The sequence below is a fragment of the Leucopleurus acutus genome (assembly GCF_964270905.1).
Source record: "Leucopleurus acutus genome assembly, chromosome: 10".
Taxonomy (NCBI): domain Eukaryota; kingdom Metazoa; phylum Chordata; class Mammalia; order Artiodactyla; family Delphinidae; genus Leucopleurus; species Leucopleurus acutus.
This window is the reverse complement of record NC_139153.1, coordinates 98,331,127-98,357,102: the sequence shown is the minus strand read 5'-3', so window position 1 is coordinate 98,357,102 and position 25,976 is coordinate 98,331,127. Positions and strand designations below refer to the sequence as shown.

General features: G+C 38.1%; 1 protein-coding gene across 1 annotated transcript in view; it reads right to left on the bottom strand.

Moving 5' to 3' along the window:
• The window catches only part of LOC309967681 (uncharacterized protein), a gene marked incomplete at both ends in the record, with an annotated part of 268,712 nt that overhangs the window by 86,068 nt on the left and 156,668 nt on the right, over nt 1-25,976 (bottom strand). Inside the window, 2 exons of the mRNA XM_082848441.1 lie at nt 2,388-2,640; nt 4,676-4,894. Of these exons, the coding sequence (XP_082704567.1) occupies nt 2,388-2,640; nt 4,676-4,894 (472 nt within the window). The remainder of the gene's footprint in view (nt 1-2,387; nt 2,641-4,675; nt 4,895-25,976) is intronic.

Sequence of the window (25,976 nt, the reverse complement as noted above, 5' to 3'; positions counted from 1 at the left end):
AGTGAGGTACAGGGCCTGAGATTCTGCATTTCTGCTAAGTTCCCAGGTGAAACTAATGCTGTTGGTCCAGGGACCTAATTTTAAGAACCACTGCTTTAGAGCAGATCTTCTCAAACTTATCACCGTAGAGCAGGTTAAAACACGTCTTTTTATTCAATTGGTGAGAGTATCCAAGTACAGACTCCAATGTTGCTGATCAGTGGATCACATGCAGCTTTCGAGTTTTCTTAAAGACAGCAAAAGTGGATGTCATCGGCAATGAAACATGATGGATTCTAACTAGAGACTGAATATTGTGCAGACTGGGAACGAGCCGTCAAGCTTTTCTTTCCAAGTGGAGAAAGATGTGGGTGTTACACTCATCTATTAGAATCCAAGTCAGCTTCCATCAGGTTACAGACTTCTGAACTGGTTCAGAGATGGCCCTGCTGGAGGTTACTTTCCTGTAGATGACATCAGAGACCCCAGAGTAAATTAAGACAGCTCATTTTGTCAGCTGCCTTTGATACAGTGGACTATTCAGCTAGTAATCTCTCTAGGGGACCTGTCTGGAAGAAGGAAAGCCATTCCAGGAGAGCTGCAGACTTTCCTTATGAGGAGATCTCAGAAGATCATAAAGGACAGTGGCGCATCCTCCCAGACGGCTTCCCGTGTGGTGTTGCAATAGGAGCAAACTGGCCCCAGGAGGAACTGTGAGAGGCCATGGGCTATGGTCCTACTGGAATGCGGACAGCATCTGTCTCTACATCTCCTGCTCAACAAACCTTGATGGTACGGCCTTGTCCTCACGAACCTGGAGTCTAATCAGAGGGGTGAAGGAACTTAGGATGGGGTAGAAAACACGACCACTTCTGACTGTCATCAAGGTGGTCCATGGTACTGAGGCTTCAAGGGTGGTCACAGGTTAGAACTTGAAAACAAGCCTTCCAAGCACTGACAAATTTTCCTTGGCAGGGAGGCTAGAAGCTAGGTACTTTGGTAGGCTCGATGTTCACTGTTTGTTTTGATAATATTAAAATGACCTACATGGTTGCAGAGTCAACTGTCAAATTTGTCCGCAGGTTCTAAGCAGAGGTCGTTCCACTCCGAAATAAAAAGTCAGAATTCTCACACAAGGCCTAAAAGGTCATTAGTGGACTCAGTACATCAAGGACCCCAGTCTTGTTGAGAGCAGCCCAGGAACCTTGAGCAAGTGAAAGCCAGCCTAGCAAACAGCCAAGGGAAGGGAGACACCTTCTCAGTAGAGGGTCTATCATCTTGTCACAGTGTGATTTGGTCCATGGAACCAGCATCCTTGGCAACATCTAGGAGTCTGTTAAAACGCAGAATTTCAGGCCCCACCTGCTGAATCAGAATTTGTATTTTGATAAGATCCCCAGGTGACGTGCAAGCACATTAAAGTTGGAGACACACTCTTGCAGTGTAGCATGGCCTGAGAGATAGAAATAAGAGCTGCAGGCTTTGCAGATCCGGACCTACCACAGCACCACATTTTCATGGATGTGGAGCGGACAGCAATTTGGTCTTCAGTTCTAAGAGCACATGATTAATGGTAGAACCCATTTCAAATACTGTGAATAAGCAGAGTCCATCAAAAATCCCATCCCTATGATCTGCTATAGGCACAGTGAATACAGTCTAAACACATATACAGCGGCTGGAAACCTTTCTTCTTAAAAGGAGAACTACACCAGTTAAGGAATATTATTACATAAATTTAGATAATTTTACAAATGAATATTTGATTTAGAATCATTATTAGCATTTTTATACATAATCATATGTTAGTACCTCATTCTTAATTATGAAATCCTAAAACTATATATTTTAGAGTGAAGATGCACCATTTCGTCATTTCATAAACATCACAAATGTCAAAATAAATGCCTAAGGAGTAATTTTTAAAATTATTTATTACTTAGAAATGTGTAAAAAGCTCTTATTCTTCTTCTTGAGTATATCTATTATGAAAGAGTATTACATCAAAAGGAAATAAATAACCTAACAAATTAAAGGAACTACTGCACGAGTACTTTTTTATAAAGTTTGGCTGTGAAAATCCTTAATATTAAAAAAAAGTTACCAAAAATGTTACAAAAGAAAGCTTCTTTGCAATAATGTTGAAAATGTACCAATTAGTTTAGATTTGATCTCCAACATTATTTTCTACCCATTTTGCAAGTGTTTCTTTAACATAGCTAAAATTACACTTAAAATGATTATATTAGACATCCACAATTTTTTATTATGAAAAAAATGAATAACTTCAATTTAAGATGAATATTGAATTGTACATGACTATTGAAACTTCCCGTGTCAACTGATTTGTGCACTAACGTTACATTCTATGTCAAGGACTCATGTCCCGATTATTTTACTTGACTTACCCCCAGGATAGTATCCACAATAAACACTGCCAGTGGGTCCAGAACTGTCCATAGTCCCATGGTGATGATTAACTTTGACAGGACATCAGGGCAGAAGGCAAACAGTACCTGACAGCCCCATCTGATCAGAACCAAGGGAAGTACCACTGCGTTCAGCATTAAAGGCCCCATCACAACAACAAGCAACTCTTCTCCGATGCGAAGTAAAGAGCTTGGGTAGCAGAGCTCAACCGTGAGGGGGGAAAAATGGAATCTATGGGAAAACAAAGCAATCACATGTGTGCAAAGGAGAAGTCTATAAAATGCTGCATATACAAAACACTTTATAGAACGAAATGCTTTCCTTTTTTTGTAGAGAAAACTTGACACTTAATAGTACCCCAAAATTAAGTGTTAGAAGTCTTCATCTTTTCCTTAGAAACTCCGCAACAGCTCACTTTTGAGGAAAAGGCAAATTCTACCTTGTTCATTGTTCTTGTAAATTTCATATGCCATCATAGAAAGGATATCATTTTGATCCACTGAGCAGAGTATTCTTTAGACTAAGAACTGCCCAGCAGGTCACACATACTCATTAATAGGCTATTTGAAATGCAAAGTATATCAGTGGACTTAGTAATGACTCAATCTCTAACAGAAATCAGAAATATAAATAAATCTCATAATTCTCCAGAATTTTGACATCACTGATTAATTTTGTTTGTGATTCCTCTAGCTAGACCCCCTAAATACAACAACAACACTGCTGACAACAAAAACATCTAAAGGGACAACTTGACCTAAGGCTTGAATCCAAGGTGAGCCCAGTAATTCAAGCAGCCTTCACCCAGGCTTTGGCACCCTCTTTCCATGCAAAGTGAGCCTTCGTTGACTCAAATTTTTCCCTCCCCTGTGTTTCAGCCTTCTAAAGTTATTTTGTAGTTAATGCTGCTTGTGTATCTCAGCTCTCTACTAAAAAGAGTTCTTATCAGCTTATCAGCTCTCTACTAAAAAGAGTTCTTCATTTATTCCATTCCTTGACCTTTGCTCTGAAGGCAGTTTTTATGCTTTGTTCTTAGGCTGTTGTGAATATCAAATAAAATAAGGTGTATACATTTCTTAGCAGAGGACCTAACAGAGTAAAAGCAGAAAAAATGCTCACTGTGGCTGTAGCTATTGTCATGTCTCATAACTACAATGTGACATGGAGTTAATATATGATTCGAGCCTGCGGAACTAGGCAATAGTCAACAAAACATCCTAACGTATTAGGTCCTCTGTTGCTTAAGAAATTGAATAAGCTGAGCTACCAGGATATTTTTTTGCAGTCTCATTTCATTAACAACCAATAAAGATAGAGCTTCCTTTTCTATTGAAGAAGTAAGACAGCAAATAGCAAAAAGCAACTAGCCCAAGCAGATAATATTTATCCTTTCTGCTTTAGAAACTTTCACACAAAAGAAAGAAAAAAAGAAAGAGGAAAGAAAAAGAAGGGAAGAAAGGAATATAACAGCTATATAAAATTCTGCCATGAAAATACAGTTATTTAGTACATTTAAAGTTGTATATTCTATAATATATTCAGATATTTGTGATTTAATTATAAAAGATGATCAAAAACTGTATGTGTGTATGTATAACACACACATATTTCTTCTCAAAGTGTCTTAAAATAGTTTGCAGCCTTCTTAATTGAAAATATACACACATCTTTATTTTTATCTGTACCATCTACATTTGAAAAAATGAATTTTACTTGTATTGATATCTATCTGTTGGTCTATCTATAGTGTCTCTGGAATCATGTTTATGGAGAGATAACCTTTAAAGTGTCATCTTTTTCCAGAGGATAATGGCCCCGAATGCTGCCTGGGCTTGAGTTCAGTAATTGTGTGAATTCAATCATTTTGCAGAAGAAGCAATCTTTGCTTCTCTGAGTATAGGTGATAAATCATACTTATATTACTTCTAAAATACCTGCAGCCTAAGCCACTCTGATAAAATCAAAATAGGATAAAATATTGTTGCTAAATTCCTTTTTGGATTCTGCTCAGATATTAGAACATAGTTGAATCTGCTAAATTTTAAACAAATATTGAGGTACCGGTTAAGTATTTGTATATACAGGCCCAAAATGAGAATATAACTGTAATAGACATTCCTGCTCTTAGATAAAGACATTTTTGTCTTCTCAAATCATACCTGCATTTTAGGTCTTACGGTAAATGGATGGGAGAGGAGTTTTTTACTTTCATTTGGCCTCTCAAGATGAAAATGCATTCCTTTGACTGTCAGGGGAAAGCACTCACTTTGTAACAGGAATTGAAATGGCCTGGAGGAAAAGCCACTGGCTGAGGTAATGCAGGTAGAGCCTCAGGAACCAGAGAGAAGCCGTCAGCAAGATAAGGTACCAGAAGCCCTGGCTTTGCCATTGAGCGAACTGAAGTTCTGAAAACACTGACGCCAGCACAAAATAGAGATGCTTGAAGAATTCTCCAGATCCAGTACTATCAGCTACTGAAGAACAGCTACAAACAAAGAAATAATAGATAAATTCTGAGCTTAAGTACAACCAAAAGTAAGATATTTTGAGAATAATAATACATAGTGAAAGTAAAATTGAATGAAATTACTTCTGAGCTACCTGGGACTCAAACTAGCTATGTTCCTTTTTGCTATAATGGATTACTAAAGGGGAACATAAAAATACATGGATATGGAAATGCAAATCAAAACCACTAGGAGATATCTCCTCATACCTATTAAAATGGTTACTATCAAAAAGAAAGAAAAAAAAGCCAGAAAACAACGTGTTGATAAGAATGTGGAAAAATTGGAACTCTTGTGCACTGTTGGTGGGAATGTAAAATGATATAATTGTTATGCAAAACAGTATGGCAGGCTCTCAAAAATTTAGAAAATACAACTACCGTATGATCCAGCAATACTCCTTCTAGGTATTTATCCAGAAGAATTTAAAGCAGGATCCCAAACAGATATTCGTACGCCTATGTTCATAGCAGCATTATTCATAATAACCAAAAGGTGGGAAAAGCCTAACTGTCCATCAAGTGGAATATTATTAGCCTTAAAAAGAAGGAAAAAAAAAAAGGAAGGAAATTCTTTCACACGCTACAACATGGATGAACCTTGAGGACATTATTGCTAAATGAAGTCAGCCAGTCATAAAAAGACAAATACTGTGTGATTCCACTTATAGGAGGTGCCCAGAGGAGTCAAATTCAGAGACACGGAAAGTAGAATGGTGGTTGCCAGGATCTGGGAGAAGGGGAAATGGGGAGCTATTTAATGGTACAGAGTTTCAGTTTTACAAGATGAAAAAGTTGTGGAAATGGGTTGCACCACAATGTGAATACACTTAACACAACTGAACTGTACACTTAAAATAGTTAAGATGATAAATTTTTTAAAAAATAAAATAAAGTAAAAAAACATGGTAAATTTTATGTTATGTGTGTGTTACATTTTTTAAAGAAATATGGACATAAATTATTATAACAGTAAACTTTTTTTAATCTTTAAAATCCATACCATAGTCCTGCTTACCTCACCTACTCACAATGATCCCTCTTTATTAAGATTAGATTTAATTATTGGCATATAATCTGTTCAAAGTTAACTATTTCAGGTTGAAAATTGAAATGAGTGATTAACATACCACTAAAAACATATGAATGAGAATTCAAAACTTAAGAACTCTTGTATTCTTTAACACAATACTGACATTTTCTGTTGAAACTAAACATGAAAGAGCTACATACAGTAATTCTGATTTAGCTCTGGTTTCCTCTCTCTGTTTTGTGTTGATGGCAAGAGATGTTTTCAAAGTTTCTAAAATTGTTTGCAAAAATAAAAAACAAGGAGGGGTTGGGGCCTGAAGCAGAAAGAATCATCAGTGTTCATGGGTACTGTGTTTCTTTTGGGGGTGATATTGTAAAGTTGACTCTGGTGATGGTTGCACTAGTGTGAATATCCTAAAAACTTTAAATTGTACACTTTAAATAGGCGAATGGTATGGTAAATGAATTATATATCTCAATAAAGCTGTTCAAAGAAAAAAGCTAAAATAAAATAAAATAACAGTTTGTAAGAAAAAAGATGAAGAGGCTATCTGAAAACATCTGTAGGGACAGAACTCATTCCCCACCCATTCCCATGACTACGTGCAGTGAGTATTCAGTAGAGTTACCATAGCTTAGTGACTGAAGTACAAGCTCTAGAATCTGACTGTCTGGGTATGAAATTCCTTTCTACGCCTTTGTTTCCTCATATGGAAAAAGGAGATGAGAATAGTACCAATATTCCAGGGTCAATATGACAACTCAGTTAACAGATATAAAACACTCTGAACAGAGCTATTCCTAGGCTACTATCACAAAATAATAAACACTCAATCATCTGCTTCTCCCTCATTTTGTCTTCCTATATTTAGCAGAGCTACTTTGAAATAAGCTGGCTTTCCACCAAGCCCAAGAAATGTATGAGATCTGTCTAAATGATTACATGGTTCTTTTGTTTAAAGAGATTTAAACATGGACACGCATATATTTGTTATTTCATTAAAACTGTAAATATCATTGGTATATACTATCATGGGTTTAATAAAATGTCGGTTTTATTAAACCAGTAATTGATCTTTATAAGAACTAGGCTCCAAGTTCCCGGATTAACTTGTCTAATTCTATTCTAGAATAATTCAGCAAATTCCTCAACCAAAAATAGTCCTGATTATAAACACGTTACCAAAGGAGAAGCTGGTACCATAGTAAGTAGTTCAGTGGCTTAGTGACTAACCACAGCAGTTCAAGGCATTGTAGGAACATTAACAGAAATGGAATTCATAGACAGATTCCAAAGATTTTATATACAAAAGCTTATCTCTCTCTGAAGACTATCAAACATAATGACATTGTATCACCAAAAGAAGCTAAATAATAGAAACAAGAGTCTTTGGGAGAGAAAGAGAAGAAAAGCAAAAAACTAACAACAGTAAGTAAAAGAAAACCCATTATTCCCCTTAAAATACCAATCCATAACTTTAGCTTTTTGGTCTGCACAGGGCTAATAAGGCACTGAACTTGACACTGGCAATTTATTTTGGTTGTTCTTGTGTGTATTTTTCCATAAAGGTGTAGAGCATCATCTAACTGAAAACCCTGTGCCGGCTTTCTACTAAGCATACTTTTCAGTTACTCAAACGAGGAATAGTTAAACAGGAAACAGACCCCCAAGAGGCTTTGGTTTACCAATGGTAAAATTGTCAGGAGACTGACTCTCTTAAAGAAGGATTCCAGAATACTTCACTACGTTTACCATCATGTGAAATGAAACCCAGGACTTTCTACACCGCTAAAGGAAAATATTCTGTGCATGATCTCCTCTTCAGTTAATTATTCTGTCACTGTTTTGCCTCTTCAAAGAGAAGACAAAATCAAACACAGATTTGGCATTGTGTTGTTAGCAAAAAACTGGAAAATCTCAAAAGATGCAAAACAGAAAAGACAGTAGCTTCTTTGACCTTCGGAAATTTCCACTCTTCTTTTCATCTACTGACTAAGCAGCTTAAATATTTATGAACAGAACCCACTATCAAGTCATACTTTTACCATTAGTTTCACTGATAAAATGTTTCCCATCCACATTCAGATCTACGTTATTTGTTTATGGGGTGTTTGATTTAGGATAAATAACACCAGAATTTCACTATGTACCATTTATATCTAATTCAAAATATTCAATTTTCTTGCATCCAGTCAACACAATTCATTATTTGTTTTTACTTGTTTGTTTAACAATAGTAACTATAGCGTCTGGATTTAAAGAATTAGGAAAACCTTGGCATCAATCATTTAGAGTTTAAAAAACTGGATACTGCAAAGTTAGAAATTAATAAAAGAATCAGTTGATGAAAGATGATGCCAAATAAAAGGATGTATCAAAAAGCTCATTAGTCGAACACAGCTAGTCAAGTACAGCCTTATAAACAATTCCCGAATGACAAGAAAATCTGAGTCCTTCTCTCTTAATCATTTTGAACTTGCACCTGAAATCTAAATGTGCACCGATATAAAACTGCATCACAATGCTCTCTCCATATGTTGCTCTTAAAATAGATTTCATTCAAAGGACAATTCTGCATCCATGTTTCCAAACTGTCTTGAAAGAAAGCATCTTTTTCATTCTTGTATACATGCAAGACACACTATGGAATGCAGTGCCATAGTACAATTTCTTCATCCACATTTCAACTGTTCTTTCCTTCCTCTGTAATCTTTCTTGGTTATGTACAAAGAGTATGATCATCAAAAGGATAAGAAATGGCCTCTGCCACTGGGGTGTGTAATACGTAGAGTGGGAATTGATTTGTTGGTTATGAAGGCAGCCATAGAGCACACAGATCATTGCAAAATCACATTGAGGCCAGCAGCTACTCCTCCATTCGTGCAGGCAGCTCCTCTATCGCTCACGGGGTGAGCTGCCAGAGGGTGAGAAGAATGGTGAGGTCATCCAGTATTCAGCTATTAAATGAAACCTATTTCTCTGAACTTCAGCCACATTTCGTATGACACACATATAACCCCCTTCCGTGCCCAGTCCTTATAGAGACCTGAAATCAAACAAGATTTCTATGATCCATCAGTGTAATAATAAAAAAAAAAAAGACCAAGATTGCTTTGAAAAAAAAGCATGGAATGCACTCTTAAACTCTCTTCTTCAGTGAATGAGTCCCTAGGAATTTGTATATGACCAAATCTTAAGATCTGTCAAGTGAAGAGGAATTAGACAAATGACAGTGAGGGTGTAGGTAGAAAAGCTGGGAGGGCATTCCATCACACAGGTCATTCTCAGAAGAATAAAGTTCCATTTCTAAAACTGAAAGTAAGTTGAGCTGGGTAGAGAAAGTCTTTGTATCACTAAGTAGTAGTGATAGAAGCTGAAGCTGGAGAAGTAGAAGAGGCCTTCTTATGATGGGGCCTGGTCAGCTCATGCCATATTAAGGAGTTTGGGCTCTATTCTGCCACCATCAATAGCCCACGAAGTATTTTAGGGTGAAGGAGACAGGGAAGACTACCATGTTTGTAGTTTAGAAACATTGCCCCAGTCGCCAGATGAAAATGTGTGGAGAGGGTCCAGACTCGGGGGAGAAAGGATTATGAGTTAGATGATGACCTACCCTGTGCTGCTCAATGGAGAGCATAACAGTTGCACTCAGAAGTATGGGCATGGATATTCTTGGTTGTCACAGTGACAGGAAGGATGGCAAAAGGCAACATGTTTCTGGATAACATGTTTGAGAGCCTCAAACAAGGAAGAACTCTTGCACCCTGTATTAGTTCCCTAGGGCTACCGGCACCACAAATCTGGGTGATTTCAAACAAAAGAAATGTATTCTCTCACAATTCTGGAGGCTACAAGTCCTCAATCAAGGTGTGGGAAGAGCCATGCTCTCCCTGAAGGTTCTGGGCGTGGGAGGAGGGAGCATAGAAGAGGACAGATCTTTTCTTGCCTCTTTCAGCTTCTGGTAGCCCCAGGCATTCCTTGGCTAGTGGCAGCATAAATCCAACCTCTGCCTCCATCTTCATGTGGCGATCTTTGTTTTGTGTGTCTGTGTCTTCACATGTAAGGATACGATATTGGATTAAGGGCCCACCCTACTCTAGGACCGCCTCATCTTAACTTACATCTGCAATGACCCTCTTCCAGGTAAGGTCACATTCTGAGGTACTAGGGTTTAGAACCTCAACATATTGTTTGACGGGATACAATTCAACCCATAACACGCCCAAATGCCAGTGGTAACCCTCTTGAGGGAAAGGGAGTGAAAGAGGTGGAGGGACAGATAAATAGGTGGATTTGAGAGATATTGCCTTACAGTTAACAAGACTAGGAGACTGTTTGAATATGGGGCCTTAAAAAAAGACTCAAAAGTGGTCCCAAAGTTTCTGGCTCAGGTAACTCATCCAAAGGTGACTGAGTGGAGAACATATGAGAACAAAAAATTTGATGGGGAAAAGGGAAAAATGAAAGAAACAAACACACAGAAACCCCAATAAGCTCCTCTTGACCTGCATATGGAAAACGCTTATGATGTATCCAAGAGAATTTACCCAACAGTCTGTTGTACTTATGGAAGTGAAGTTCAAGGGATATCAGAGCTGGAAACATTAGTCTGAAATCACCAGCATCGTAATAAGGAGCCAGCAGCGTGGCTGAGACCCATCATCAACATCCAGCATGTGGAAATGTTGTGAAACCTAAAAAATTATGCAAATGTTGGCCACTAGGATTAATATAAATTTTCTCTAAATGGAATTAGCTATCATGACATTGAGCAATATAAACTCAAGAATTCATTGAAGAGATTTTTTTCCCCCATATGCTGGCTTATAGCTGCAAATCACTTAATCTGGACAAGATCATCCTCTTTCATTTACTTCCCTGAAAAAAATGGACAAGAGTTTTTAAGGTAAGTGAGAATTTTGGGCAGCTACTATGCATTGAACGCACTCTATTATATATATATATATATATATATATATATATATAAAATAGCTAATTTATAGGGGCACAACAGGCACACGAAAAGATGCTCAACATTGCTAATTATTAGAGAAATGCAAATCAAATCTACAATGAGGTATCACCTCACACCAGTCAGAATGGCCATCATCACAAAGTCTACAAATAATAAATGCTGGAGAGGGTGTGGAGAAGAGAACCCTCCTACGCTGTTGGTGGGAATGTAAATTGGTGCAACCACTATGGAAAAGAGTATGGAGGTTCCTTAAAAAACTAAAAATAGAGTTACCATATGATCCAGCAATTCCACTTCTGGACTAGAAAAGATAAAATTCTAATTCGAAAAGTTACATGCACCCCAATGTTCACAGCAGCACTATTTACAATAGCCAAGACAGATGAGTGGATAAAGAAGATGTGATACATATATACAATGGAGTTACTCAGCCATAAAAAACAATAAAATAATGCCATTTGCAGCAACATGGATGGAGCTGGAGATTATCATACTAAGGGCTGTAAGCCAAACAGAGAAAGACAAATATTATATGATATCACTTATATGTGGAATATAAAAAATAGTACAAATGAACTTATTTACAAAACAGAAACAAACTCACAGACATAAAAAACAAATTTGGGGTTACCAGAGAGGAAGGGTGGGGGAGGTATAAATTAGGAGTATGGGATTAACAGATACACACTATCATATATAAAATAGATAAACAACAAGGATTTACTGTATAGCACAGGAAACTATATTCAATATCTTACAATAGCCTATAATGGAAAAGTATTGGGAAAAAAAAGAATATTATATATAAAAAACTGAATCACTGTTGCACACCTAAAACTTACACAGTATTGTAAATCTACTATACATCATTTTTTTTTAAGTTCAAATTATTTACTTTAAATCATACAGATTTTAAGAGACAGAACCAAGACCAGAATCTATATTTTAATCTGCTTTTAGTCTGATACCAAAACCTGTGTATTTCCACAATCCATGCTTCTCTGAGTATATGGGGACTGATGGAGTTGGCAGGAGGGAGGTTTACAAGTCACTCACATATACTGGGAAGTTATACTGGAAACTCAGTCAAAACGCAAACTGACACTAACATTAAAGAGTTAGCATGGCCGTTTGCTCTATGAATCCAAGAACTGTCTTTCTTGTTCACTCCTATAACCCCAGGTTCTAGCATCATGCCTTGTGCAGAGTAGATGCTTAAAAACAAGCATTTATTAAATAAATAATGTTTTAAATGACTGGCTTTCCAAATGGTTTAGGTGAAAACTATGATCCAATTCAGTAAGTTTAGCCTATACATTGAATTTACCCATTTCAATATTCATACAGCCCATGCTACGCCAGCTTATTTGTTTGGTGACTAAGAAATGAGAAAACCACCATTAGGATTTTCTAAATGGCAGTTGAGGATAGTTTCATAAGTGCACAGCAGCGTATCATTAAATGATTTGACTGGTAGGAACTCTTTGGGCAAGTTCACTGTGACATCTTGTTTAAAAGAAAATGAGGTAAAAAATATGTCAAGACAAAGAAGCACTTATTTGGAAAGAAACAGCATTAATAAAAAATGTATTATTATAATACTATAATCATGTGCTGATTATTGGACAAATCTATATAAATTATAAATGGCATCAGTTTTCTTTTTTACCAAAGTTTTCTAAAATGTCCAAATCTGCTATTGCTTTGTCATTGCTTCAAGCACTGGGAGAAATAGTTTTATAAAAGTATCTGTACATACATATTTACCAAAATATTTTGGATAAAATTGTTATTCATTCTTCCAACATTCACCAAATGGCTTCACAGATGAATTTTATCAAACATTTAGAGAAGACGTTAACACCCATCCTTCTCAAACTCTTCCAAAACATTGCAGAGGAAGGAACACTCCTAATTCATTCTATGAGGCCACCATCACCCTGATACCAAAACCAGACAAAGATACTACAAAAAAAGAAAATTACAGACCAATATCACTGATGAATATAGATGCAAAAATCCTCAACAAGCAGAATCCAACAACACATTAAAAGGATCATACACCATGATCAAGTGGGATTTATCCCAGGGATGCAAGGATTCTTCAATACACTCAAATCCATCAACGTGATACACCATATTAACAAATTGAAGAATAAAAACCATATGATCATCTCAATAGATGCAGAAAAAGCTTTTGGCAAAATTCAACACTGATTTATGATAAAAACTCTCCAGAAAGTAGGCATAGAGGGAACCTACCTCAACATAATAAAGGCTATATATGACAAACTCACAGCAGACATCATTCTCAATGGTGAAAAACTGAAAGCATTTCCTCTAAGATCAGGAACAAGACAAGGATGTTCACTCTTGCCACTATTATTCAACATAGTTTCGGAAGTCCTAGCCATGGCAATCAGAGAAGAAAAAGAAATAAAAGGAATGCAAATTGGAAAAGAAGAAGTAAAACTGTCACTGTTTGCAGATGACATGATACTATATATAGAGAATTCTAAAGATGCCACCAGAAAACTATTAGAGCTAATCAATGAATCTGGTCAAGTTTCAGGATACAAAATTAATGCACAGAAATCTCTTGCATTCCTAAACACTAACAACGAATGATCAGGAAGAGAAATTAAGGAAACAATCCCATTCACCATTGCAAGAAAAAGAATAAAATACCTAGGAGTAAACCTACCTAAGCAGGTAAAAGACCTGTACTCAAAAAACTGTAAGACATTTATGAAAGAAATCAAAGATGACACAAACAGATGGAGAGATATACCATGTTCTTGGATTGAAAGAATCAATATTGTGAAAATGGCTATACTACCCAAAGCAATCTACAGATCCAATGCAATCCCTATCAAATCACCAGTGGCATTTTTTACAGAACTAGGACAAAAATCTTAAAATTTGTATGGAGACACAAAAGACCCTGAATAGTCAAAGCAGTCTTGAGGGAAAAAAACAGAGCTGGAGGAATTAGACTCCCTGACTTCAGACTATACTACAAAGCTACAGTAATCAAGACAATATGGTCCTGGCACCAAAACAGAAATACAGATCAATGGAACAGGATAGAAAGCCCAGAGATAAACCCACACACCCATGGTCAACTAATCTACGACAAAGGAGGCAAGGATATACAATAGAGAAAAGACAGTCTCTTCAATATGTGCTGCTGGGAAAACTGGACAGCTACATGTCAAAGAATGAAATTAGAACACTCCCTAACACTATACACAAAATAAACTCAAAATGGATTAGAGACCTAAATGTAAGACCAGACACTATAAAAATCTTAGAGGAAATCATAGGAAGAACACTCTTTGACATAAATCACAGCAAGATCTTTTTCAATCCACCTCCTAGAGTAATGGAAATAAAAATAAACAAATGGGACCTAATGAAACTTAAAAGCTTTTGCATAGCAAAGGAAACTACAAAGAAGACAAAAAGACAACCCTCAGAATGGGAGAAAATATTTGCAAATGAATCAACAAAGGATTAATCTCCAAAATATATAAACAACTCATGCAGCTCAAGATTAAAAAAACAAACAACCCAATCAAGAAATGGGCTGAATACGTAAATAGACATTTCTCCAAAGAAGACATACAGATGACCAAGAGGCACGTGAAAATCTGCTCAACATCACTAATTATTAGAGAAATGCAAATCAAAACGACATGAGGTATCACCTCACACCAGTTAGAATGGGCATCATCAGAAAATCTAGAAACAATAAATGCTGGAGAGGGTGTAAAGAAAAGGGAACCCTCTTGCACTGTTGGTGGGAATGTAAATTGATACAGCCACTATGGAGAACAGTACGGAGGTTCCTTAAAAAACTAAAAATAGAATTACCATATGACCCAGCAATCCCACTACTGGGCATATACCCGGAGAAAACCATAATTCAAAAAGACACATGCACCCCAATGTTCATTGCAGCACTACTTACAATAGCCAGGTCATGGAAGCAACCTAAATGCCCATCGACAGATGAATGGATAGAGAAGATGTGGTACATATATACAATGGAATATTACTCAGCTATATAAAGAACGAAATTGGGTCATTTGTAGAGATGTGGATGGATCTAGAGACTGTCATACAGAGTGAAGTAAGTCAGAAAGAGAAAAACAAATATCGTATATTAACGCATATATGTGGAACCTAGAAAAATGGTACAGATGAATGGGTTTGGGGACACAGGTTCGTGCCCCGGTCCGGGAAGATCCCACATGCCACGTAGCGGCTGGGCCTGTAAGCCATGGCCGCTGAGCCTGCGCGTCTGGAGCCTGTGCTCCGCAACGCGAGAGGCCACAACAGTGGGAGGCCCGCGTACCGCAAAAAAAAAAAAAAAAGAGAAAGCTTTATCAAAAGGAAAAAATTCACAAGTTTATCTTGATGTTAGCATTTTTCAACTAGATCTTTTTCCCCCTAAAATTCTGTCTCCTTGGCCAATTAGGGTATTATACTTTTAATATAACACATTGCACTTTTAACGGGTTTAATTCAATTTACAACAAATGCCTCTAATTAAGTTAAAAGATCTTTGAAAATTGCTAAATCTTAGGGGTAATATTACCACTACTGACATTGAAATAATTGATCATTCCCACTGAGGCACAAACGTACGAATGTTCTAATGAGAAAACAGGGATTGAAGTATGTTGAAGGACTCCAAAGAGACTTCCAAACTCTTAAGGCTGTTATTTCCAATGACAGTCTCTGAATGGGAGTGGGAGGCATTGGGGGACGGGGGGGCGGGGGCAGGGACAGACAAAACTTATCCTAGAGTAGAAAAAGAAAATGAAATCAAACTGCAAAAATAAAGTTACATCTTGAAGCAAAGGTGACCAAAGTCTGTTTGCCTATTTTGAAAATAATGTCTTTTATTTAACGTGTGTGTTTCTGTTTTAGGACATCATTTTTTGCCATTTACAAATAGTATTTTCTTTAAAAAAAAAAACTTTTATTGAAGTATAGTTGATTTACAATGTTGTCTTAATTTCTGCCGTACAGCAAAGTGATTCAGTTTTACATATATATATATATATATATATATATATATATATATATATATTCTTTTTCGTATTCTTTTCCATTATGGTTTATCACAGGATATTGAATATAGTTCCCTGTGCTATACAATAGGGCCTTGTTCTTTATCCATCCTATATATACTAGTTTGCATCTACTAATCCCAAACTCCCAATCCTTCCCTCCCTCACCCCGAATAGCATTTTCTTTAATACTCTGCGATAATAAATACTCGATGTGATATTAGAATGCATCTATTTGTCCAAGGAGAAATTTTCCTAGATTAAAGAATAAGTAAATATAGGGCTGGTGCTTTACGATAATTAAGATGGACGACAGCTAAGGACAACTAGTGTTCCTGACTGAATGACACCAGAGCAGAAAGCAGAAACCTAGTTTGGTCACAGTTATTATTGAAGTGTTCCCTCTGGCTTAACAAAGTCACTTACCTTTTCACCTAATCCGTTAGTAAGAAGAAGAGCATCTACCTTGCCGGTATTTGCCTGGCCTATTTGGTTAAAATGTTTACAAGGTACTTTATCAGTGAAAATAGCTAAATACTTTATGCAAAATGGAAGTTTTATTAATAATTGGAACAATAATGCAAAAGCAGTTAGCTTTGAAAACAACTGCACTGGGGAGCTGCATGATAATACATAAGAGCAGTGTTAAGAAAAAATAAATACTTCACCATTTAGCCATGAGAATATTATCAGGAGCCTTCAGGACCTGTCAGGCTCCCTACACCTAGGGGATAAGGAGAGGCAGAGCGGCATACAGGTTGAGAGAAGAGAGCCCACCTTGAATCCTCAGTCTTCTATTTACTAATTTTGTGATATTTTGTAAAGTATCTAATCTCTGGGCCTCAAATGTTTCCTCTAAAAACAGGAGATCATAATGTCTGCCTCTTCAAGTTATGAAGATTAAACAAGAGAACATATCAGGATCCTAGGAAGGTTCTTGCCACTTTTAAAGGAAAATTGCTTTATGATACAAAACTGGGAAGTTGCTAAAGACAAAGAAAGTCACTTTGAATCACAAAATTGGCTTCTAATTTTGATTCCATTATTGCAGGCAATGGAAAAACATATCCTAATGGAAGGAATCACACTGTGATCCTTCCAGTGGCATCTACAGGTGGCTCAGACATTGAAATCAAAAAGTGAAAGACACAGCTTTGGATTCTCTTATTTGCTTCTTTCCTAAAACCATAGTTTGCCTAGTGAGTACTAGATGAATAGGTTTTTTGCAGTAAAAAGTCTAGAAATGTAAATGCAATGCAAATTATTGACAACACCAGATATGTTGAAAATAGGAGAGGGAGAGAGAAAATATACTCGTAGCATATAGAAGAGTTTAAGCAAGAGGTTGATGAACTATTATCATGTGTAAGAGCACTATATAACACTCCCAGATTTTTTTGTGAGCTTGAGTTTAATTTTGTCATTTTTAGCAAAACGTGGGCACGTGGCAAATACATTGTGAGTTACAACATCATCTCACCACAACGTAACAGTCTAATTCAGAGATAAATCAAGCTAAAATGAAGACAAATTAGGCAAAAATAATGATCAAGTGTTGACAAGAAGTCTAAGTGCATCATCCTTGTCATTTTGTCTCATGTCTGAAGCAATGGGTAGGTCTTACAGTATATTGTTCAAGAAGATTCTGTTTGGCTTCCCTGGTGGCGCAGTGGTTAAGAAGCCGCCTGCCAATGGTTCGAGTCCTGGTCCAGGAAGATCCCACATGCCGTGGAGCAACTAAGCCCGTGCGCCACAACTACTGAACCTGCGCTCTAGAGCCCACGAACCACAACTACTGAAGCCCACACGCCTAGAGCCTGTGCTCCGCAACAAGAGAAGCTGCCACAATAAGAAGCCCATGCATCACAAGGAAGAGTAGCCCCTGCTCACCGCAACTAGAGAAAGCCTGCACGCAGCAACGAAGACCCAATGCAGCCAAAAATAAAATAAATAAATAAATTTAAAAGGAAAAAAAACCCAAAGATTCTGTTCAATTGAATTGATAGCATATAGATGGAGCCTGATTTAGCAGTATATACATAACATAGACATTTGATACAGATAGAAAAGAAAACGCATAGCGTAGTTTCAAAAGTATAAATTTTTAAAATGAGATGGAACTGGGTTTGAGTATCAACTCTATCACAGCATAACTGGGTGAATCTGAGAAAAGTACTTAATCTCTTTAAAATAAGATACTACCTATAAGATACCTACTTGTTATACCTATTTCAAAGGTTCATAGAGCAATCAAAAGGGGGAATGTAATATTTGTCTCATAATAAGTGTCAAATTAACATTAGCCAAAAATTTATGTATTTTCTCATCAATAATAATAATAGTATTTTCTAAATAAATAATAATGAAAATAATCTAAATTTCACTCTCTTCTCCTTCATTGCGTTCAGAGAAGTGTCCTAGCTGCTCAAGCAAAATTGAAATTCGTCCAGTTACGTGGAGAGAAGTTTTAGTAACACATTAATCCATATATATTTTTTTAAACTTCTAAGTAATGACTTAAAATAGATGGACATATATTCTCATAATTTAGCATAACAAAATACATAATATAACATATTAACACTTTTTCTTTCCAATTTAATTCTGAGTTGTTTTATTTAGCCACCTATTATAAAAAGTAATTTGTGTTGAGAGCTCTGAGGAAATTTAGAAATTAAAGAGCTAATTAAATTCTTCAAGAGCAATTTTTGAGTCTCTGTATCAATATATAAGTGTGTGTGCACATATTCAAACATCTACAAGTGGCTAAATACTGTTGGACATTTCTGGAAATTGATCTTCCATGATGCCTACTTCGTCTAACTGTTTCCCCAGGGCAAATAAATCTAAACTTTAAGCCATATTTCCAAAGGAATCATAGATCACGCACCTGGTAGACTGAACCAGAATGTCAGAAATTACGACCAAGTTAGGAAAGAAAGGAATGAGAACCTGACCTATTTGCTGTGAACTTACTATTTATGGAGAATCTTAAGGGCGTTTTTACTATCTTAAGTTAAAATAATAATAAATATCCCATAAATCATTTAAATAAGGGCTCCATTTCTGTAGCTAGTTTAGCATCTTCAAAGTTATATTTCAATGGTATTTTGATAAATGCTTTGCCTGCATATTTTTTTAAAAAAGAGTTTTTCAAACATATTACAGAAGCATTATAAAAAAGGCACATCTGGTGTAAAAATTCCGGGATAGCAACCTGAAATAAAAACATGATCACAATTTGCAAAATGTGTTGCTGATTTAATGCTGCATATATATACACTCATATTTCAAGGAATGTACTTTTTGTCAGTTGGAGCTCTGACCTATAAAAATGATAGTTTCTGAATCTTTGCACTTATTGAGGTACAGTTTTTCCAAGGGGACACCTGAGAACATAATGCTGATTAGAATAAGCAAGGAAAACATAAATCACAGAAATGTTTATTTCTCTCCAACTAAGCACTCTGAGGCAATGCTGCAGGCAGAGGATCCACCAAGAAGAGATCATGAGATCTACAGACACCTGTACTGAAGTAAAGGAAGTGGGATCGAGAAAAAGGAAATCCTGATCCTTAAGGAGGTTGTAACTGAGTCCTTGCTGGTGATCTGGAGTTGCAGTGGCCCTTGAGAGTTGTCCCAAAATAAGGCAAGGGGACAAGGGCTTTGCGCTTCCACCTCAATTCATTGACTGCCAGTTGCCCTATGGGAGGGACATCTGAATGAGGATATTTCCTGTGGCCAAGGATAGTTATGAAAAGGAGAAATCAGGATAATCAGATAGAGCGTGACAGTTGGGAGAACATGAAGGCCACTCTGTGGAGGTGGCATGTGATGAGACCAGAGGGAGATGAAAGCAGCTATGGTTCTATGTCGGATGGAGTGAGGGAGTCCCTAGGTCCAGTCATCCCCAAGGCCAGTCATCCCCAAGGCTTCTCATTGAGGTGGCTTCTCTTGTTGTGGAGCACGGGCTCCACCAGTATCATGAACAGCAAGTATCATTTAGAGAGGTTGCCATGAGATTTCCTAACAAAACATTTCCCAGTCAAACTTGTGTGTGTGTGTGTGTGTGTGTGTGTGTGTTCGGAAGCAATTCACAGCACTGGGATGGCATCTCCCTGGAGGCCAGTTGAAGACATGCACACATACACAGTAAGTTTAGAAAAGTGGTAAAAATATGTTATTATGTAAAATGTTATGTTTCCTGTACTATTCCTCACAACATTAATTATTAGGTCTAACTTGGTAAACACAAAACAAAACACTCAATAGGTAATTTAAGGGTACAGTTTATTAGGGACTTCCCTGGTGGCGCAGTAGTTAAGAATCTGCCTGCCAATGCAGGGGACACGGGTTTGAGCCCTGATCCGGGAAAATCCCACATGCCGCAGAGCAACTAAGCCTGTGAGCCACAACTACTGAGCCTGTGCTCTAGAGCCCGTGAGCCGCAACTACTGAGCCCATGAGCCACAACCACTAGAGCCCGAGTGTCTAGAGCCTGTGCTCCGCAACAAGAGAAGCCACTGCAATGAGGAGCCCATGCACTGCAAGGAAGAATAGCCCCCGCTCACCTCAATTAAAGAAAGCCTGTGTGCAGCAACGAAGACCCAACACAGCCAAAATAAATAAAATTTTTAAAAATTAAAAAAAAAAGAGAATCACCTCTTAAAAAAATAAAGAATACAGTGTATTAAATGAAAAGAAGGATATGGTATGATGTGATAAAAGTGAATGAAACACTTAACTGTCCTCTAAATTAGCTCTGAATGGAAACATCCAATACTAAATTAGGAAATTACAGATTCCTCAATTTAAGGGACTTTCACAAGGTGGAGACAGTGCAAAATTCCTGTGTAAGGCAAATCATAGCAGAACTCCTTGTGGGGTAAAAGCCATGCTAGGAATGTGCACCCAAGTCTCATGAAGCCAAAACCACAGTACCTTTAATCTTCCTACAATGGTGAAGAGCCGCGTGGAAGGATAGTACCTGAGATATTTGATCTCATCTTCTAGAATCTTTCAGTACATTTGGAAATTAATCCCCATTTATATAGCAATTGATCAGGTTTTTTAGAAACAACTTATAATCGAAAATCCTAAAGTCATGAGCAAAGCTTGTGAAAAATGAAAATCCTCTTGTTTTCCTTTAAGATTGTTGCTATAATTGTTTCATTTATTTTCCGAAAGTGGCAGAGAAAGAATAAGGGCAGATTGCCAAGTTTGAGACTAGGAATGTCCTTGAAGACGGCCTAAACCAAAATAAACACAAAAACAAACATGTCTACAATGTAAAGATGGTAACACTGCATTATGATTAGTTGTCTCAGGAAGTAAAGATATTTTGTTAACTGAATGGGTGACAATTACTTGGATTATTGTCATACTTAAAATGTCAGTGTTAAATGATTGCTTTAAGCACATAATAATAAATTCTGCATTCTTAAGTGGCAAATACAACAAAGCTAAATACAGAGAATGTTGTTAGTGGAAGCAAAATTAAACATTAACAAATACCTGCAATACACATTTTTAATACACAGGAAACAAAGGGTGGATAAACAAACATGGTTCTGATATTTACCATTTTACTTAGAATTAGGAGCAGGTCAAAAACTCATGGACACAACCTGTCTGGGGGCACACCCACCGTTTCCCAAGCAAATGCATAAGGACTACACAGTATCTTAAAGATTTCTTCCTGGAAATCTGGGTTAATTATAGCATTTATGAAAATAGCATTGGTTAATTTCACACCTGCCATTAAATCCTACATGATTTCCTGGGAATGTTGTGATTACATTATAGTCCTGCAAACCATATTTTCCCCACGCCAGTGTTAATTGTACAGGATTAACAAGTGCCCTTTGCTTATACTGCCACTGTTGGTAACGTCTCCTCTTATATCCAATATAGCTTCTATTTCCTTTTGAATCCCCAGGTTCCCTGAGCAGGCATAAAGCCCTCTGTAATTCAACTGTGGCAATTTTTCCTTCCTGCAATCCATGCCACCTGGAAAGCGATACCACAGAGCAGGAAGTTATATTTAACCTCAAAACTGTGGGAAAAGACAGTTCTTGCCTTTGCCAACTACAGGCTACTTGGTTAGGTTGGAAATTCTTTTATTCACCACCTCTTGTGCAATCAACACTATTTTAGGAGAGCAACCAAGCAGAAATATCCTGGTCTCTGTCCCTCTTCTTTTCTTCCCTGGGAAGGGAAGACATGCCACATACCGATTGTTGATTGTCTAATTGGAAAGTTCTGTTAAGTTTGGGGTGGATAAGAGGTCACTGTAGCTGGGAATGTTTAGGGACCATCTGCTGAGAAAATGGTCCTTGAGGGCACTTTGAAGGGCTAGCAGGATTTGGGTTGGCCAAGGGGTAAGAGTTTGAGAATTATAACGAAATAAAAGCAGAATCCCAGAGGTAGTCATGGCAGGGTGACAAGACAAACCTAGGTGCCTCCATCTTTCTCCACAAAGAAGGGAAATAGTTTCACCCTAAAAAGGCCTTGAGTATTAACTAAATTTTGAAAAAGACCCAATTACTCTTTATTGTTCATTTCCTGAATTATGTACTTCTTATAAAAAATAAAGCGGAAAAAGCTAATCTATTCCTTCTGCTTTAAAAAATTATGTTTATTGTGTCAAATTATTATGGTTTTCCTCTCCGAATGTATACACCCGGGAGAGCTAACTGTTAAGAGCTTCCGAACTTCCAACCTTGAAGGAAAATCTATCCTCCTTTAAAGATAAGGCTTTCTTTGAAAAGTTTGATTTAATCAACACACAAACCAGTCAGGGAGTCAATTATACGGAATGCTGAACCCAGAGGGCAGTATCTACATTGAGTCACTGTTCCTGCAGCACAGAAATGAGCACTAGGTACAGAATCGCTTTACACCCCAGGGCTTATCAGTGGGCTTATTGGAAATAGTGACTTGCAGATTGTGGTGAAGTCTAAACATGTGACGCAGCAGCAGTGGCATGAATGTCATTTCATGTGGCCACAATTTATATGTGCTGGATTTCAAAACAGCAGGAAAATGCAAATGATGAATGGGGTTGCCCTTTCAGAAGTCTTTCAACCTTTTCTCTTTCCTTAGCTTCAGTCAGGACTAGGTTTCAAAGCAACTAACCAGTGACCAGCCGGGCAGTAGTTCCATCAGAATAATTAAGCTTCTGAACGGCTACTTCATCCACATTACGGACAGGAATCAGGTACACACCTGAAAGAGCTTGTGGTGAGGAAAAATCTCGGAGACGAACAACTCTGCTGACTCAAAACCACCTTGACATAACAGGAAAATAATTCAATCACTACTTAGTCATCCATTGAATAAATACTGGGGGAGCATCCTCTCCGTACAAAGGATACAAAGACGTGAGCCTGCTTCCAAAGTGACATGCTGAAAGGAGAGAACAAGGCCCTTAAAATCTCTGTGAGCTGCCCTTGGGAAATGTGAACACCCCACTGTGTGCCTCTGACTTCCCCTTTTGCACTATTTTTCATATAATTTCTAATATGGGAAGGATTTCATGAGATAATTACCCAATTAATGAGGAAAGGGGGAAAACATTAAGTGTGGTTACGACAATATTAATGGTCTGATGCAAGTATAAAACATTCCTGAGACCTTCTCTTCTAGAGCCCTGTACAAATAAGTATGCTATTTTAATTATTAAATAGAGAAAATAGGGAAAATTTAACACAAGCCAAGAAGGTTTTATTATAACTGCCATGAATATTAGTATTGAAAGAAAGAATTACTTATGCTTTTATTTAGACTTTAGGATCTAATTCCTTGTAAATGCTATTGTGTAATGAGAAAGTAAGACCAATGGAACTGTTTGGGGAAACAAGATATCCTGGAATAATTCTTCCATTATGTTCAATACTCAATGTTAAAAATATATATATATCACAGCACCATTTATCTGTTTGACACTGTCCTGAACATTAAGAAAAGAGCCATGAAGATTATACTTTTAAAACAATGGTGTTTCAAATAATGTATTTTTAGAATGTTTTGAAGATCTTTAAGTATCTTAAGTAATATAATGCTTTTTTTCCCTAGAAATTGCATAACTTTGAACAAGGCATTAGCATTTACTGGAAGACTGTAAGAGTATCAAAAATAAATATCAAAGCAATGCTGTTCCCATGGGAAGTTGAGGCCTGAGGTCTACCTGAATTAGAGATTTTTTTTTCTGAAACCATTTCAGTCATGAAGTCATAATATTACTCTTCTCGTCGGTCTTCTCCCATTTAATGAAGAACAGGAAGCCAGATGCCACCAGGCACTAACACTGGCACGGCCAAATCTAGGCTGGTGAGTTGCCAAGAAGTGTGTGCTAAACTTTGGCATTTGAATCCAGAACTGGGAAACCATACTGTAGTGACACTGTATCTATAGACAAGAGGGATGAATAAATCAACAATAAATGAAGTACTAAAAACGTCTAATTTCCAATACAGTGCTTCCAGCAACAACTGAAATTAGAAAACTGTTTAAACCCTACTACAGAACATACAATTTTGTTGTGAGTGCACTGAAGCAAAGGTTAACTGTAAAATAAAAGAAGGAATGAAAATGCATTTGTAGCTAGGATGTCACGGCTGCTTCATACACTCTGGTGACAAGGAGTAAATGTGTCAAATCCTATATAAGTTCAGAAGGTTCATGGTTTTAAAGCAAGGAAATTTTCCTACTTTTTAAAAGTAAGATTCGAGGAGACCTTCAAGAAGGCAGAGGAGTAAGACGCGGAGATCACCTTCCTCCGAACAAATACACCAGAAATACATCTACACGTGGAACAACTCCTACAGAACACCTACTGAACGCTGGCAGAAGACCTCACACCTCCCAAAAGGCAAGAAACTCCCCACGTACCTGGGTAGGGCAAAAGAAAAAAGAAAAAACAGAGACAAAAGAATAGGGATGGGAACTGCACCAGTGGGAGGGAGCCGTGAAGGAGGAAAAGTTCCCACACACTAAAAGTCTCTTCACTGGTGGAGACGGGGTACGGCAGTGGGGAAGCTTCGGAGCCGCGGAGGAGAGCACAGCAACAGGGGTGCGGAGGGCAAAGCGGAGAGATTCCCGCACAGAGGATCAGGGCCGACTGGCACTCACCAGCCCGAGAGGCTTGTCTGCTCACCCGCCGGGGCAGGCGGGGCTGCGAGCTGAGGCTCGGACTTCAGTCGGAGCACAGGGAGAGGACTGGGGGTGGCGGCGTGAACACAGCGTGCAGGGGGTTAGTGCACCACGACTAGCCGGGAGGGAGTCCAGGGAAAAGTCTGGACCTGCCGAAGAGGCAAGAGACTTTTTCTTCCCTCTGTTTCCTGCTGCGCGAGGAGAGGGGATTCAGAGCACCGCTTAAAGGGGCTCCAGAGACGGGGGCGAGCCGCGGCTAACAGCGCGGACCCCACAGACGGGCATGAGACGCTAAGGCTGCTGCTGCCGCCACCAAGAAGCCTGTGTGTGAGAACAGGTCACTCTCCCTTCCGGGGAGCCTGTGCACCCCACCACTGCCAGGAGCCCGGGATCCAGGGACAACTTCCCTGGAGAACGCATGGCGCGCCTCAGGCTGGTGCAATATCACGCTGGCCTCTGCCGCCGCAGGCCCGCCCCGCACTCCGTGCCCCTCCCTCCCTCCGGCCTGAGTGAGCCAGAGCCTCCGAATCAGCTGCTCCTTTAACTCTGTCCTTTCTGGGTGGGGAACAGACACCCTCAGGTGACTTACACGCAGAGGCAGGGCCAAATCCAAAGCTGAACCCCTGGAGCTGTGTGAACAAAGAAGAGAATGGAAATCTCTCCCAGCAGCCTCAGGAGCAGCGGATTAAATCTCCACAATCAACTTGATGTACCTGCATCTGTGGAATACCTGAATAGACAATGAATCATCCCAAAATTGAGGCGGTGGACTTTGGGAGCAGCTGTAGACTTAGGGTTTGCTTTCTGCATCTAACTTGT